Consider the following 18683-nt stretch of genomic DNA (forward strand, 5'->3'; position numbering starts at 1 on the left):
TATGTAACACAGTTACTATCTCCATATGTACCAACCAGTATAGAACTATTTTAATATATTTCCATAATATAATGTGCATACTAGCCAAATATAATCCTTGCTGAACATGTTTACAAAGAGTCTCAGAGACATAACATATTTTGCAAGAACATGTAAACCGATATTTGATTATGAGACAAGAATTTGTTAGAGAAAACCATAGCAACCTACTCTAATTGTTCAATAACTTCATTTGATGTCTACCAACTATCACTTAAAGCTGAAATTCTCCTCACCAGGTGGCATAATGCCCCCTTCACGTCCTTATTCTGCAGGGTGTAGATAAAGGGGTTGAGTGTGGGAGTCACCACTCCATAGAAGAGGGCCATGAACTTGGGCTGATCCCTTGAGATGGAGGACGGGGGCTGAAGGTACATGCTGATGGCTGGGCCATAAAATAACAAAACTACAATAAGATGGGAGGAGCATGTCCCAAAGGCCTTTTTCCTTCCCTCAGAAGATTTGATCTTAAATACAGCATGTCCAATACTAGCATAGGAAGCAAGAATTAAGCATAGTGGAACAGCTAACATAAAAATGCATACCACAGAGAGTGTGAGCTCGTTAGCACCCTTTTCACCACAGGCATTCTTTATCAGAACAGGAATCTCACACAGTAAGTGGTCCAGCTTATTGAGACCACACAGTGGCAACCGTAATGTAGCAGTGGCCTCTGAGACAGCATAGGTTATTCCAATTAGCCACACGGTGGAAACTAATAGGATACAAATGCACTGATTCATGATGAGGGTGTAGTGAAGAGGTCTGCAGATGGCCACATAGCGATCGAAGGACATAAAAGCCAAGAGCAAACATTCTGTGCCCCCCATTATGTGAAAGAAAGAAAGTTGAACTGCACATCCCGTATAGCTGATGGTCTTCTTAGAGCTTCCCAGGTTAACCAGCATCTGAGGCACAATGCTTGTGGTGTAGCACATGTCCAAAAAGGAGAGGTTGGCGAGGAAGAAATACATGGGGCTGTGAAGACGAGAGTCCAACCTGGACACCAGAATGATTGTGACGTTTCCCATCATGGCTATGGGGTACGTTATAAGAAGACTAGTGAACAGAAGAAGCTGTAGCCAAGGGCGGTCTGCAAAGCCTAGCAGAGTAAATTCTTCAGGACGGCTTTCATTAATTAATGGCATTCTCTTCAATTTGTTTCACCTGTAGTAGGGATGTGGCAAGGAATTTAGAGATACGGGCATTGACAAAACATGGTGATGCATTGATTGTCTACTTATAGATGACAGGGTGCAGTAACCTGGGGTCAGAATAACATAAAACATCTGGTGTCAGGTGATCTTATTTTCCTATGTGACACTACAAATTAAAGGCAGTTATCTTAATCCAGTAACCCAACCATTTTGAAATGGAATTTCTTCCCTGTGTAAGAAGGTTGACAATAACTATCATTCTTGAGTGAGGTGAGGATTAAATACAAAGTAAAAGTGGCTGTATAGTTTTCAAACTTTGAGTTGCATAAAAATCAGCTGAGGAGGTTGCTAAAATGAAATTTATTGTTTCCTATCTTTAGGTGTCTGATAGAGTAAATGTGTCCTGGGGCTGAGGAAGAGGATGATTCATTTTCAGAAACCCTGCTGCAAGACATTGCTGAAATGTTAAGAAGAATAAACATATTGAGGTAGCAATGGTAGGAGAAAAAGGAGGAGAAAACCCGGAGTCATATGAATCAAGATAGCATTGTCCAGCTCCAACTAGTTAGTTGAATAATATATAATCTCCAAGGGAAGCAAGAAGGCTTTTAGATTAAACAAATCTATCTCAGTGATTTGAAACTGAACAAGAAAATTAAATACTTTTATTGTCCGTTTTCTCAAGTATAAATTGAGAGAATTAACCTACAATGACAAAGTTTCCCTATGCTCAGGAATTTGGTTTTGCATTCTTGGGCAAAATTTTATTCATTATGATTTAGTTCAACCTTTGGGCATTTGATATTTTATGTTAAATTTTACCTAGCATCCATTTTGAGAAAAAATTTTATTCAATGAGATTATCATCTTGTTTTAGTATAAGAGTTTGGCTAGTTGTCATGACCTATTGATTGTACATAACTACAAACATGTCTTTTAGTTCCGAGTGACTGCTGTCAGGACAAAAGTCAACATCCCGGTTTAGGCTCAGAGACAGTCAAATCTGAAACTATTTCACATTTTCAAGACCTTTCCTTTTTTTTTTTCAGCTAAAAAGTACATTGATATACCAACATCAGCTAGTTTAGTGAAGCAGTATTTTGAGAAAGTTAATTTTTTGCTCATATGCTTTTATTGGTGACATGTGTTTTATGAGATCACAATTCTCTGCAGGATGAGAAATGTTCAGTCAAAAAGTTAAGATAGCATCTCCGTAACAACATTCTGAGTCACTCTGCCAGTCAATTAGTTGTGTCATGGTAGCAGATTACATTTATAAGTTTTTAAAGCACAGCTTCCACATTCTCTGCTTCATTACATCTTCAAAGTCATCCTCTGAGGTGTCACACAGAGCTACTCAGGGCTAACATGTGAATGTCGCCCTTTGATTATATGCTATCTTAGGCCAGAAGTGTGCAAAACAATAATAATACTCTTTCCAACAAGTCCTTAGTAAATCCTCTGTGTCAAACACCCCCATATGCTTTTTATACCATTAAATCATTTAGTATCCATCTCCAAATGCTATGACAACGAAAATTTTCGTATCCATATTTTAAGATATTGTTAATCATTTGTTTCCATACGCTGCTAATAACTAAGAACATTCTAAAGATTGAAAAGTAATCACTGCTTTAAATGAGGTAATGAAATATTGAGACTATAAACTCAGGGTTTCAAGAGCCCCAGGAAGCATCTGTACTCGAGGATTGTTCCTGAATAAGGTGACCCCTTTCATATTATTCGACCTTGATTTAATGAAGATGTTATATGAGTGCATCAAATTTAGAAATATGTCTTGGCCTGAGTGCTTTTTCAGATGAAAATCTGTGTTGGAAATGGAAGATGAAATAAAGGCATGATATAAACTAATCTGATGTCAAAATAAATACAGTTATACATAGCTTAACAAGAGCGATATAGTCTGAGAAATGCATTGTTAAGTGGTTTTGTCATTGTGGGAACATAATAGAGTGCACTATGCAAACCTAGATGGTATAGCCTACTACACACTGAGGCTATATGATACAGCCTATAACTCCTAGGCTACAAACTTGTGCAGCATGTTACTGTACTGAATACTGTAGACAATTGTAATATAATGGTAAGTATTTATGTATTAAGCATATATAAAAATAGAAAACATACAATAAAATATGATATAAAAGATAAAAAATGGTATACCTGTGTTGGGCACTTACCATGAATGGAGCTTGCAGGACTTGAAGTCGCTCTGGGTGAGTGAGTGAGTGAGTGAGTGCTGAGTGAATGTGAAGGCCTAGACCACTACTGAACACTACTTTAGACTTTGTAAATGCTACATTTAGCCTACACTAAAATTACTAAAAAACATTTTCTCTCTTTAACAATAAATTCATTTTAGTTAACTACAACATTTTTACTTCATAAACTTTTTAATTTCCTTAATTTTTTGAGTATTTAATAACACTTAAACACATCATACAGCTGTACAAAAGTATGTTCTTTGCCTATATCCTTATTCTTAAATTATTATTATTTTTAACTTTTTAAACTTTTTTGTTAAAAATGAAGACACAAACACACACATTAGACCAGGCCTACACAGGATCAGGATCATCAATATCATTGTCTTCCAGCTCCACACCTTGTCCCACTGGAAGGTTTTCAGGGGCAATAACATGCATGGAGCTGTCATCTCCTATGAGAATAATAACAATATCTTCCTCTGGTATACTTGCTGAAAGACTTGTGTGAGGCTGTTTTACTGTTAACTTTTTAAAAATAAGTAGGAGTATAAAAAATCATAAAAAGTATAGTATAGGAAAAATATAAAACTAACATATTTGTTTATCATCATCAAGTATGTATTGCACACAATTGTATGTGTTATTCTTTTATATAACTGGCAGTGCAGATTTGATTACACCAGCATCACTGCAAACACCTGAGTAATGTGTTACATTATGACATTATCATAGATACAGTGTCATTAGGCAACAGGAATTTTTTAGCTCTGTTATAATCTTATGGGACCAGTGTTGAACATGTGGTCAGTCATTGATGAAGTGAAAATGTCATTATGCAGTGCATGCCTGTATTCTGAGAATTGCAAATTACACTATTAAGTAATTTCACTATTAGATACCTACTATCTATTTCTTTAACATTGTTATGTTCACCTTTTATATTTTTTCTACCAGGGACCATCCTTCAATTTTTAAAAGAGTAATTTTAGATTTGATCCTCCATGAATTCTTCCATAATTATAACTAATTACAACTACCTTTAATGACAATATTCACTCCAGTATGTCTTCTGCAATTTTATTAAATTTATATTATTTGGGATTTTGTTATCTTGTTAACTTTATTAAGTATAGTTTGTCTGTGAGTGGTGGTTACCCAGAGCTCCTCCACTTCTCTGGACATTTCCCTGGAGACATCAGAGTGGGAATGACTAATCAATGTGATTTAATTTTGAAATATATTTAAGCTCTGTAATTCTATTCTTAGAGCTCATATTTTTTTCTCAGGTCATCTTGTATTTTATTTCTTTTAGCTTTGGGATTTTATCTATCTTTTGGATCTTATACTTTAAGACATTTTTCATCACTATTTTACTATATGGGGATTTACTTAACTACAAATGTTTAAAGCCACTTTATTAAAGTGCCAGACCCATGAGTTGAGTAAATCCCTCTCCTCACGGGATCCCAAGATAGTGTAGGGTTCCTTGGACTATTAGGAAATGACATTCTTTACTTACCACAGGTCAGAAACCCTGCACAGGGACTGTGTAGGCAAGGTAGAAGGTCAGTTCCCCAAGGGGTTTTTATTGGATCTATAAGTCAAGTTTCATTCCTTAAAGAAAACACACCATTCCAGTCAAAGCCTTGGTAAAATAACCAATTTCTGCAATTGTGTCCTGTTACAAAAGAAAGCAGATTCTTATTGCACTTATGCAAATAAATATATTGCCATAAGTTAAGAATACTCACAAATAGTCTCCAAATTCTAGAGAAATCAGGTAGAGAGAAACAAATATGCTCCAATTTTTTTTTTTTTCAGAAGTATACTTTACTCAATTGCTAAAAACTGTAAATAGCTCAAAGTAAAAGTTTTCTTGACTCTGGAAAACAAAACAAAGGATTAGCAACTTTTTAAGCAAAGTCAAAATGATTAGTTTATTCTTTTAGTTTAGTTTATGCAGTTAACTCCTGTTCTGTTTGGTATTCATGAACATTCTAGTTCTTCATGAGAGTTGCAAAAGTTGGTTCCTCTATTCTAATGTCACAATTTCAAAAGCTATCAGAAACCTGCATTTAAGAACATTCATTAGAGTTGTATAGCTGACTATAAACCACCTTTTGAAGAGGATTAAAACAAGATAATTGTCTGTGGATGACAAAATGCCTTACGACAGCCACGGGCAAAAACATGATTGACAAAGAAATTTTGCTAATGTATAAAGTAATTATTCTTGCTGCCCTTTATACAAATAATCAGGCCAAACGTAATAAAGCAAATCAGTCTTATCATAATTTGTCTTTAGTAAAAATGAGAAACTGAAGAGAGAAAAATTATGTTTCAAGAAGTATGGTACACTTGTTATTATATTCTAATCTCATGAGTTGTTTTTAAGTTTGTTTCTACAATTTAGGCTAAACCTGCTTATTCCTGTGAACCAACCAGTGATCTTAGACTGTTACTCAGGAGATACAAGAGGGTTGGGTAATGTAAGAATCTGGACTAATATTCTAATTATGGGCACATATAGGAATCATCTGGCAACCCTATATCAGGAGGGTTTTAACAGTTGCTCAGTTCATGGGGAACCTTTCAATTTAGTTTACCTGGAATAATTTTAGTTATTTTGCTTTGCTGCTGTGGAATACATTGCATTTGTACTCTTTGTATAGGGATGCAGAATATGCTTAGTGAATGTTTTCTTACATGGAACGCTTATTAATCTTTCAGATAGCACCTCTTGTTGAAACTCAGAGTTATGAATGGCTCTCACCATACCAACGCTTTTTGATGAGCTCCTCTCTACCTCAAATGTGAGAGACTCTAATTGTTAGACAGGAATATCATTGCTCCTCTTAAGCCTGAAGAAGCCACCGAAGAAGATGGATCTTTGTCCCTCTGCAACCCTTAGGATTAAGGGTTCTGTTATAAAGGGGAGGGAGAAAATGTCAGAAACATGTGAGCTAGAGCAACTCCATCTTGAATAGCAGCTTGGTAAAATGAGGCTGAAACCTATTGGGCTGCATTCCCAGATGGTTAAGGCATTCTAAGTCACAGGATGAGATAGAAGGTCAGTACAAGATACAGGTCATAAAGACCTTGCTGATAAAACAGGTTGCTCTAAAGAAGCCAGTCAAAACCCACCAAAAACAAGACAGCGATGAGAGTAACCGGTCATCTCACTACTAAACTCCTGTCAGAACCATGACAACGTCAGGAAGTTACCCTATACGGTAGAGCACATTTTTTTACAAATGCCATGGCAACATCAGGAAGTTACCCTGTATGTTCTAGAAAGGGGAGGCATGAATAATCCACCCCTTGTTTAACATATCATCAAGAAATAACCATAAAAATGGGCAACCAGCAGCCCTTGGGGCTGCTCTGTCTATGGAGTAGCCAGCCATTCTTTTATTCCTTTACTTTCCTAATAAACTTGCTTTCACTTAAAAAAAATAAAGTGCCAGACCCTATTCCTGTTGATGTCTCCTGTTTTATCTCCACTTCCATCTTCATTCTAGTGTAGCTTATACTTCATTTTTACTACACACAATATTTTCTTTATATGTACTGCACTTGTAGACTTTCTATATAGTAAAAGATAAGAAGAAATAAAAGTTATTTTTATCTGACATTAGGAATCTGCATGAAACACACAGACAAGTCAATCCATCCAATTTTGAACATATATTCTAAAAATCCACCTGACTGAAAGAAGGCTTCATATTTGTTTTGGGCGTTTAATATTTCTCAGATGTAGTGTATAAATCTCCCTCTCAGTCTCTCACTGAAACCAAATTTAAAATCATAATTATTTTAAATGGGTTTGATGTTTTTAATTTGGTTTCAGTGAGAGACTGAGAGATAGATTAATTACAAAGAGAAATCTAGTTGCTTCTTAGAACCACTGAGCAGATGTTCCAAAGGTTAGAAAAGGCTCCCTGAAATGAAATGCTCTCTGCCTTTCAGATGTATATTAGGCAGTGGCAGTATGATCTACACATATTTCAATTTTCTAAGAATGCATAGACTTGAAAAACATGTGCCTTTTTACTCACCTTATTTTGATAAATATCCTTCAATAAAAAGGAATTATGAAGGAATACACTTGAATTTTTCAAACATTCAGAGGATGGAGAAACTGTAGTATACATGAGTATTTAAGAATTAGCTTCACAACTTAGGTTTTCAATTGCTCCCAGGTTCCAAAGAGAAGAAAGCATGGGTTAGGAAGACAATAGTTGAAAATATCAGAATGCTTTGTGGGTGTGTTATTTTTAAGCTCTTCGTGAGACCTCTTGGGCATTGTTTTCCAACAGGCCATTAATCCTTATCCCAGATGAGGAGTTAGCAGAGAAAATTCCTTGGGACAGAGATCTCTATGGAAATGCTCCTTATGTACAATTAATTTCCTGGTGAACTGAGGTTGGTAGGAAGTCTCTTCTGTTGTCAGGTGTATTTTAAAATACACTTACTCAATTTCTCAAAACAGTAGACACCAATTTTAAATGAGATGCAATTAGAGATGAGCTAGTTTGAATAAATGATTCTGAAGAACTTATATGAGAGTTCCCTGAATATCTCACCTCATTAGCTCTTAAACTCTCGCACATAAAATTTAATCATTTCTAGTGGTAAGAATAAAGGAGCACAAAAATGAGTTGAAGAGGAAGAAAAATAATAAAAAGGGATATTTCCAATGTTTATTTTTCTCCATAACCTTTCCAGCATCTGTTCTTTTCTGACTTTTTAATAATAGCCATTCTGACTGGTGTGATATGGTATCTCCTTGTGGTTTTAATTTGCATTTCTCTAATGATCAGTGACATTGAGCTTTTTTCATGTGATTGTTAGCTACATGTATGTCTTATTTGAAAAGTGTCTGCTCATGTCCTTTGCTCACTTTTTAATGGGGTTGTTTTTCTTTCTTGTAAATTGGAAGACTAGATATTTTAAATACTATGGCAACTGTGGAAACCAGATTCTCCCTGTCTCACTAGGATTTGTTGTTGCTGCTTATTAATGTACTTGTTGCTTGCTTGTTTAGTGAATACTCCCAAATAATTCTCTAAAGTCTGCTTTCTTTGTGGTGTAGGGCCATTAAAGTCTGTACTCAGGTAGCCTAGTGGCCAGCAGATAATTGGACAGAAATTTTTTTCAATGCCTGGGACTAATAAATCTTCCAGTTTCTATCAAAGACCTCTATGTTCATACTGAGGCATGTCTCTGACACCTAGTCAGGCAGTTCACATCTCTACCTTAGCCTCCACTTATTTCCTCCTGAAATACTGAAGGTCAGCCAGAGACAAGAGCTTAGAATCTTCTCAGTTCTTGCTTGAGCATTCATAGAGTCCCAAATCTGCACATAGCCATATGCATATATATGAAATTCCTGGCATATGGCAAAGATTTTCAAACTCCCTGTAGACATCCCATTTCTCACATTTTTTTAAAGCTTTTTTATTGCTTTATGGTCTGCCCCAACTTTTGTTTTCTGTTTCTGTGTTAGTTTGCTAAGGATAATGGCCTCCAGCTCCATTTATGTTCCTACAAAGAACATGCTCTCATTCTTTTTATGGCTGCATAGTATTCCATTGTGTGTATGTGTTCCAAATACATGTATATATGTGAATACATGTATTCTAACTGTGCATATGTACCACATTTTATTTATCCAGTGATGGACTTTTAAGTTGATTCCATGGCTTTGCTATTGTGAATTGTGCTGCAATGAACATCTGCATGCATGTGTCTTTATAACAGAATGACTTATATTCCTTTGGGTATATACTAAGTAATGGGAGTGCTGGGTCAAATGATACTTCCGTCTTTAGGTCTTTGATGAATCACTATGCTATCTTCCACAATGATTGAACTAATTTACACTTTTACCAACAGTGTATAAGTGTTCCTTTTTCTCCACAGCCTCACCAGCATCTGGTATTTTTTCACTTTTTTTCAGTTGATCGTAATTCCAACTTCTTATTTCTTTTTTTAAAATTTTTATTTATTATACTTTAAGTTCTAGGGTACATGTGCACAAGGTGCAGGCTTGTTACATATGTATACATGTGTTGTGTTGGTGTGCTGCACCCATCAACTCGTCATTTACATTAGGTATATCTCTTAATGCTATCCCTCCCTTCCCGAACCCCATGACAGGCCCCGGTGTGTGATGTTCCCCACCCTGTGTCCAAATATTCTCATTGTTCAATTCCCACCTATGAGTGAGAACATGTGGTATTTGGTTTTTTGTCCTTGTGATAGTTTGCTGAGAATGATGGTTTCCAGCTTCATCCACTTATTAATGAAATTAATAAATTTATTAATAAAATAATAATAATAAATTAATTAATTAATAAAAGTAGATTTTTATTAATGAAATTTCTTTTATTGAGGATTTTTGCATCAATGTTCATCAGGGATATTGGTCTAAAATTCTCTTCTTTTTTGTTGTGTCTCTGCCAGGCTTTGGTATCAGGATGATGCTGGCCTCATAAAATGACTTAGGGAGGATTCCCTCTTTTTCTGTTGATTGGAATAGTTTCAGAAGGAATGGTACCAGCTCCTCTTTGTATCTCTGGTAGAATTCGACTTTGAATCCATCTGGTCCTGGACATTTTTTGGTTGGTAGAATATTAATTATTGCCTCAATTTCAGAGCCTGTTATAGGTCTATTCAGGGATTTCACTTCTTCCTGGTTTAGTCTTGGGAGGGTGTATGTGTCCAGAAATTTATCCATTTCTTCTAGATTTTCTAGTTTATTTGCATAGAGGTGTTTATAATATTCTCTGATGGTAGTTTATTTTTAGGATAAATTCAATTTATTTATTATTTATTTTTGCTTATGCTAGCTTGAGGTTTTTTTTTTATTATTATACTTTAAGTTCTAGGGTACATGTGCACAACATGCAGGCTTGTTACATATGTATACATGTGCCATGTTGTTGTGCTGCACCCAATAACTCGTCATTTACATTAGGTATATCTCCTAATGCTCTCCCTCCCCCCTCCCCCCATCCCAAGACAGGCCCCTGTGTGTGATGTTCCCCTTCCTGTGTCCAAGTGTTCTCATTGTTCAATTCCCACCTATGAGTGAGGACATGTGGTGTTTGGTTTTTTGTCCTTGCGATAGTTTGCTCAGAGTGATGGTTTCCAGCTTCATCCATGTCCCTACAAAGGACATGAACTCATCCTTTTTTATGGCTGCATAGTATTCCATGGTGTATATGTGCCACATTTTCTCAATCCAGTCTATCATTGATGGACATTTGGGTTGGTTCCAAGTCTTTGCTTTTGTGAATAGTGCCACAATAAACATATGTGTGCATGTGTCTTTATAGCAGCATGATTTATAATCCTTTGGGTATATACCCAGTAATGGGATTGCTGGGTCAAATGGTATTTCTTGTTCTAGATCCTTAAGGAATCACCACACTGTCTTCCACAATGGCTGAACTAGTTTACAGTCCCACCAATAGTGTAAAAGTGTTCCTATTTCTCCACATCCTCTCCAGCACCTGTTGTTTCCTGACTTTTGAATGATTGCCATTCTAACTGGTGTGAGATGGCATCTCATTTTGGTTTTGATTTGCATTTCTCTGATGACCAGTGATGATGAGCATTTTTTTCATGTGTCTGTTGGCTGCATACATGTCTTCTTTTGAGAAGTGTTTGTTCATACCCTTTGCCCACTTTTTGATGGTGTGTTTGTTTTTTTCTTGTAAATTTGTTTAAGTTCTTTGTAGATTCTGGATGTTAGCCCTTTGTCAGATAAGTAGATTGCAAAAGTTTTCTACCATTCTGTAGGTTGCCTGTTCACTCTGATGGTAGTTTCTTTTGCTGTGCAGAAGCTCTTTAGTTTAATTAGATCCCATTTGTCAATTTTGGCTTTTGTTGCCATTGCTTTTGGTGTTTTAGACATGAAGTCCTTGCCCATGCCTATGTCCTGAATGGTACTGCCTATGTTTTCTTCTAGGGTTTTTATGGTTTTAGGTCTAACATTTAAGTCTTTAATCTATCTTGAATTAATTTTTGTATAAGGTGTAAGGAAAGGATCCAGTTTCAGCTTTCCACACATGGCTAGCCAGTTTTCCCAGCACCATTTATTAAATAGGGAATCCCTTCCCCGTTTCTTGTTTTTGTAAGGTTTGTCAAAGATCAGATGGTTGTAGATGTGTGGTGTTATTTCTGAAGGCTCTGTTTTGTTCCATTGGTCTATATATCTGTTTTGGTACCAGTACCATGCTGTTTTGGTTACTCTAGTCTTGTAGTATAGTTTGAAGTCAGGTCATGTGGTGCTTCCAGCTTTATTCTTTTGGCTTAAGATTGACTTGGCAATGTGGGGTCTTTTTTGTATTTCTGTGTGATCAGTGGTGATATCCCCTTTATCATTTTTTATTTCATTTATTTGATTCTTGTCTCTTTTGTTCTTTATTAGTCTTGTTAGCTGTCTATCAATTTTGTTGATCTTTTAAAAAAACAGCTCCTGGATTCATTGATTTTTTGAAGGTTTTTTTGTGTCTTTATCTCCTTCAGTTATCCTCTGATCTTAGTTATTTCTTGCTTTCTGCTAGCTTTTGAATGTGTTTACTCTTGCTTCTCTAGTTCTTTTAATTGGGACGTTAGGGTGTCAGTGTTAGATCTTTTCTGCTTTTTCTTGTGGGCATTTGGTGATTTAAATTTCCCTCTACACACTGCTTTAAATGTGTCCCACAGATTCTGGTATGTTGTTTCTTTGTTCTCATTGGTTTCAAAGAACATCTTTATTTCTGCCTTCATTTTGCTATGTATCCAGTAGTCATTCGGGAGCAGGTTGTTCAGTTTCCGTGCAGTTGAGCAGTTTTGATTGAGTTTCTTAATCCTGAGTTCTAGTTTGATTGCACTGTGGTCTGAGAGACAGTTTGTTATAATTTCTGTTCTTTTACATTTGCTAAGGAGTGCTTTACTTCCAACTATGTGGTCAATTTTGGAATAAGTGCAATGTGGTGCTGAGAAGAATGTATATTCTGCTGATTTGGGGTGGAGAGTTCTGTCGATGTCTATTACGTTCACTTGGTGCAGAGTTGAGTTCAATTCCTGGATATCCTTGTTAACTTTCTGTCTTGTTGATCTGTCTAATTTTGACACTAGGGTGTTAAAGTCTCCTATTGTTATTGTGTGGGAGTCTAAGTTTCTTTGTAGGTCTCTAAGGACTTGCTTTATAGATCTGGGTGCTCCTGTATTGGGTGCGTATATATTTAGGATAGTTAGCTCTTCCTGATGAATTGATCCCTTTATCATTATGTAAAGGCCTTCTTTGTCTCTTTTGATCTTTGATGGTTTAAAGTCTGTTTTATCAGAGACTAGGATTGCAACCCCTGCTTTTTTTTGTTCTCCATTTGCTTGGTAGATCTTCCTCCATTCCTTTATTTTGAGCCTATGTGTGTCTCTGCACGTGAGATGGGTCTCCTGAATGTTGCACACTGATGGGTCTTGACTCTTTATCCAATTTGCTAGTCTGTGTCTTTTAATTGGAGCATTTAGCCTATTTCCATTTAAGGTTAATATTGTTATGTGTGAATTTGATCCTGTCATTATGATGTTAGCTGGTTATTTCGCTCGTTAGTTGATGTAGTTTTTTCCTAGCATTGATGGTCTTTACAATTTGGCATGTTTTTGCAGTGGTTGATACCGGTTGTTCCTTTCCATGTTTAGTACTTCCTTCAGGAGCTCTTGTTAGGCAGGTCTGGTGGTGACAATATCTCTCAGCATTTGCTTGTCTGTAAAGGATTTTATTTCTCCTTCACTTATGAAGCTTAGTTTGGCTGGATGTGAAATTCTGGGGTGAAAGTTCCTTTCTTTAAGAATGTTGAATATTGGCCCCCACTCTCTTCTGGCTTGTAGAGTTTCTGCCAAAAGATCTGCTGTTAGTCTGATGGGCTTCCTGTTGTGGGTAACCTAACTTTTCTCTTTGACTGCTCTTAACTTTTTTCCTTCATTTTAACTTTGGTAAATCTGACAATTACGTGTCTTGGGGTTGCTCTTCTCAAGGAGTATCTTTGCGGCACTCTCTGTATTTCCTGAATTTGAATGTTGGCCTGCCTTACTAGGTTGGGGAAGTTCTCCTGGATAATATCCTGAAGAGTGTTTTCCAACTTGGTTCCATTCTCCCGGTGACTTTCAGGTACACCAATCAGAGGTAGATTTGGTCTTTTCACATAGTCCCATATTTCTTGAAGGCTTTGTTCGTTTCTCTTTACTCTTTTTTCTCTTGACTCCTCACTTCATTTCATTCATTTGATCTTCAATCACTGATACCTTTTCTTCCACTTGATTGAATCAGCTACTGAAGCTTGTGCATGTGTCACATAGTTCTCATGCCCTGGTTTTCAGCTCCATCAGGTCATTTAATTTCTTCTCTATGCTGTTTATTCTACTTATCCACTCATTTAATCTTTTTTCAAGGTTTTTAGATTCTTTGCAATGGTTTCGAATGTCGTTCTTTAGCTTGGAGAAATTTGTTAGTACCGATCGTCTGAAGCCTTCTTCTCTCAACTTGTCCAAGTCATTCTTCATCCAGCTTTGTTCCATTACTGGCAAGGAGCTGCATTCTTTTGGAGTAGAAGAGGCACTCTGATTTTTAGAATTTTCAGCTTTTCTGCTCTGGTTTCTCCCCATCTTTGTGGTTTTATCTACCTTTGGTCTTTGATGATGGTGATGCACAGATGGGGTTTTGGTGTGGATGTCCTTTCTGTTTGTTAGTTTTCCTTTTAACAGTCAGGACCCTCAGCTGCAGGTCTGTTAGAGTTTGCTGGAGGTCCACTCCACACCCTGTTTGCCTGGGTCTCACAAGCAGAGGCTGCAGAACAGCAAATATTGCAGAACAGCAAATGTTGCTGCCTGATCGTTCCTCTGGAAGCTTCCTCTCAGAGGGGCACTTGACCATATGAGGTGTGAGTCAGCCACTACTGGGAGGTGCCTCCCAGTTAGGCTACTTGGGGTCCAGGGACCCACTTGAGGAGGCAGTCTGTCTATTCTTGGATCTCAAACTCCATACTGGGAGAACTGCTACTCTCTTCAAAGCTGTCAGAATTTAATGCCTGATGATCCGTCACTGTCTCCCACCACATCCAGATAGGACCGTCTAGTCGCAGGAAAACAAACACAGGGTTGGCCGGGCACGGTGGCTCAAGCCTGTAATCCCAGCACTTTCGGAGGCCGAGGCGGGCGGATCACGAGGTCAGGAGATCGAGACCATCCTGGCTAACATGGTGAAACCCCGTCTCTACTAAAAAAATACAAAAAACAGCCGGGTGAGGTGGCGGGCGCCTGTAGTCCCAGCTACTCAGGAGGCTGAGGCAGGAGAATGGCGTAAACTCAGGAGACGGAGCTTGCAGTGAGCTGAGATTTGGCCACTGCACTCCAGCCTGGGCGACAGAGCGAGACTCCATCTCAAAAACAAAAAAAATTAAAAAAAAAAAAAAAAAAAACACAGGGTTCCCACTGATTCCACATTATAGTGAGTTGTACAGTCATTTTATTATATATTACAATGTAATAATAATAGAAATAAAGTGCACAATAAATGTAATGCGCTTGAATCATCCTGAAACTGTCCCTATCTTCTCTTAGTCTTGGAAAAATTGTCTCCCATGAAATCAGTTCCTGGTGCCAAAAAGGTTATGGACTGCTGATCTAAAGTCATGAAAACTTTCAAATTTGTTCAGTACTATGAACAAGGGGCACACAGTAAAATCAGAGGGCCTACTCTTTAAAAGACATAGCTTTACCGGGTAATCAGCTTGCCTCCAAACAAGTGATATTTTCTTGTCTTCAACAATAGCAAAACTGTAGTATTCTTCCCTTCACCTCTGCTTAAAGTTTGCTGTACCCATCAACCTTTCATCTATGTTAGGTATTTCTCCTAATGCTATCCCTCCCTTGCTCCCCATCCCCCAACAGGCCCCAGTGTGTGATGTTCCCCTCCCTGTGTCTATGTATTCTCATTGTTTGACTCCCACTTATGAGTCAGAACATGCAGTGTTTGGTTTTCTGTTCCTGTGTTAGTTTGCTGAGAATGATGGCTTCCAGCATCATCTATGTCCCTGCAAAGGACATGAACTCATCCTTTTTTATGGCTGCATAGTATTCCATGTTGTATATGTGCCACATTTTCTTTATCCAGTCTAACATTGATGGACATTTCGGTCACTTCCAAATCTTTGCTATTGTAAATCATGCTGCAATAAATATGTGTGTGCATGTGTCTTTCTAGTAAATTGATTTATAATCTTTTGGGTACATACCCAGTAATAGGATTGCTGGGCCAAATGGTATTTCTGGTTCTAGATCCTTGAGGACTTGTCACACTGCCTTCCACAATGGTTGAACTAATTTACACTCCCACCTACTGTGTAAAAGCATTCCTATTTCTCCACAGCATCGCCAGCATCTGTTGTTTCCTGACTTTTTAATAATTACCATTCTAACTGGTGTGAGATGGTATCTCATTGTGGTTTTGATTTGCATTTCTCTAATGACCAGTGATGATGAGCTTTTCTTCATAGGTTTGTTGGTTGCATAAATATCTCCTTTGGAGAAGTATTTGTTCATATCCTTTGCCCACTTTTTGATGGGGTTTTTTCTTGTAAATTTGTTTAAGTTCCTTGTGGATTCTGGATATTAGATCTTTGTCCGATAGATAGTTTGCAAAAATTTTCTCTCATTCTGTACGTTTACTGTTCACTGTGTTCAGCTGTGCAGAAGCTCTTTAGTTTAATTAGATCCTATTTGTTAATTATGGCTTTTGTTGCCATTGCTTTTGGTGTTTTAGTCATGAAGTCTTTGCCCATGCCTATGTCCTGAATGGTATTACCTAGGTTTTTATCTAGAGTTTTTATGGTTTTGGGTTTTACATTTGTCTTTAATTCTGTTGATTTGGAGTGGAGAGTTCTGCAGATGTGTATTAGGTCCACTTGATCCAGAGCTGAGTTTGAGTCCTGAATATCCTTGTTAATTTTCTGTGTTGTTGATCTGTGTAATACTGACAGTGGGGAGTTAAAGTCTCCCACTATTAATGTGTGGGAGTCTAATTCTCTTTGTAGGTCTCTAAGAACTTGCTTTATGAACCAGGGTGCTCCTGTATTGGGTGCATATATATTTAGGATAGTTAGCCCACAGCCACCTCTTCCCCAGATGCTCTGTCCCAGGCAGATGGGGGTTTTGTCTGTAAGCCTCTGACTGGGGCTGTTACCTTTCTTTCAGAGATGCCCTGCCCAATGAGGGGGTATCTAGAGAAGCAGTCTGGCCACAGCTGCTTTGCTGTACTGTGGTGAATTCGCCAGTCCGCATCTCCCAGACTCCTTAGAACTGTCAGGGGAAAACGCTTACTAAAGCCTTAGTAATGGCAGACACCACTCACCCCACCAAGCTCAGTTGTCCCAGGTTGACTTCAGACTGCTGTGCTGGCAGTGAGAATTTCAAGCCAGTGGTTCTTAGCTTGCTAGGCTCCGTGGGAGTGGGACCTGCTGAGCGAGACCACTTGACTCCCTGGCTTCAGCCTCCTTTCCAGGGGAGTAAATGGTTCTGTCTCGCTGGGGTTCCAGGCATCACTGGGGTAGGAAAAATATTCCTGCATCTAGCTCTGTGTCTGCCCAAACAGCCACCCAGTTTTGTGCTTGAAACTTAGGGCCCTGGTGGTGTAGGCACACGAGGGAATCTCCTGATCTGCAGATTGCAAAAACCACGGGAAAAATGTAGTAACAGGGTGGGCAGTACTGTCCCTCATGGCTTTCCCCGGCTCGGGGAGGGAGGTCCCCTGGCCTCTTGACCTTCCCGGGTGAAGCAACACCCCACCCTTCTTCTACTTGCCCTCCATGGTTTTGACCTTCTGTCTAACCAGTCCCAATGAGAGGAACAGGGTACTTCAGTTGGAAATGCAGAAATTACTTGCCTTCTGGATTAGTCTTGCTGGGAGCTGCAGACCAGAAGTGTTCCTATTTGGCCATCGTGAGCTACATCTTTCTGTGTTTTTAAGAACAGTCTTCCCTATGAATTTTACCAAAAAAGTGTGCTCAGTGTAGTAGTTTACTAACTCTACTTTTATCATACACTAGAACCCTCTTAATATCTACAAAAACTAGATGTTGAAAATTAGGACTCATTTGTCCACTTACATGCACTATATACACAGTAAAATATATATACACTATAAAATAAAATGCAGGCATAAGGGACAATGGTAAAGTATACCTCACTGTAAACACACTGGTATTTCAATTACCCTCTGCACTTTCTGCTCCTCCTTCCTCCCTGAGCCAACAACATATAATAACGTGTACTGCTCAGTGAGTGGTTTGATCCATTTCCCAAAGACAATATTTCATATGAATCAAAAGGATATCTACTAAGTGTTATTTACTACCTCTACTTTTAACATACTTTGTGCACTTCTAAACAACTAGAAATACTACATGTTTCAAATAAGGACTTAAATTTGTCCACTATATACACATGTAACAATGGTTATATCTGAAAGTGTCTTCTAAATAAGAACATTCTGATCTAAAATCTTTCATTCCTTCTAACTCCTCTCCACCACGAACCTAGTGGATATACGCGTATGTGTCATTTAGAACTGATGTTATCATTTCACTTCCAAAAGTCCTTTTCAGAAGACAGACTTTCTATGAATTTCAACAAAATGTACAAAAACAGTAAACTAATTCTCATAAATTGTCATAAATTGGCAACCTCTTTAATACCTAGAGACTAGATTAGATATTATAAAATTGGGACCCCTTCATCCAGTACATACACAATATATACAGTATAGCAAAGTTAAATGCGATGCATGTAACATATAGGTAATGGATTAAGCTGAAATTTTCTAGTAAACACTAGCAAAACACCTTTTGCAATATCTGCCTTCCAATCTCTCTCAATCCAATGAACATGTACAGAGAGTACACACTGTTCACTGAGGTGGTTCAACAATGCCAGTTCCAAACAGTATTTCTCGTTAGTTTTAAAAGATATTTACAAAAAGTGTTATTCTACTACTTCTATTTTTAAATACACCAAGCACTTCCAAATATCTAGAAAGACTAGATATTTCATATAACTTGTCCACCGTGTACACAGCACTGTTAAATAAAATTGCACACACATAACAACAGTTATAATCTGAGGTATCTTCTAAACATGACCATTTTGGCCTTGAAGTATTCCTTCCTTTCTTCTCTCTGCCTTTATTTCAGTAGACAAGTATAGGCATGTG

The 18683-nt window shown here is 37.7% G+C and overlaps 1 protein-coding gene across 1 annotated transcript; it reads right to left on the reverse strand.

Moving 5' to 3' along the window:
* Positions 1-239: 239 nt before the first annotated feature.
* Positions 240-1187, reverse strand: LOC117088508 (olfactory receptor 2B11-like). The gene has a single exon (XM_033219806.1). It carries the CDS (start codon positions 1185-1187, stop codon positions 240-242), a length of 948 nt encoding a protein of 315 aa, XP_033075697.1.
* Between the last annotated feature and the right edge of the window lie 17496 nt (positions 1188-18683).

Source organism: Trachypithecus francoisi, unplaced genomic scaffold, assembly GCF_009764315.1.
Source record: "Trachypithecus francoisi isolate TF-2019V2 unplaced genomic scaffold, Tfra_2.0 Lachesis_group10, whole genome shotgun sequence".
In the NCBI taxonomy this organism is placed as follows: domain Eukaryota; kingdom Metazoa; phylum Chordata; class Mammalia; order Primates; family Cercopithecidae; genus Trachypithecus; species Trachypithecus francoisi.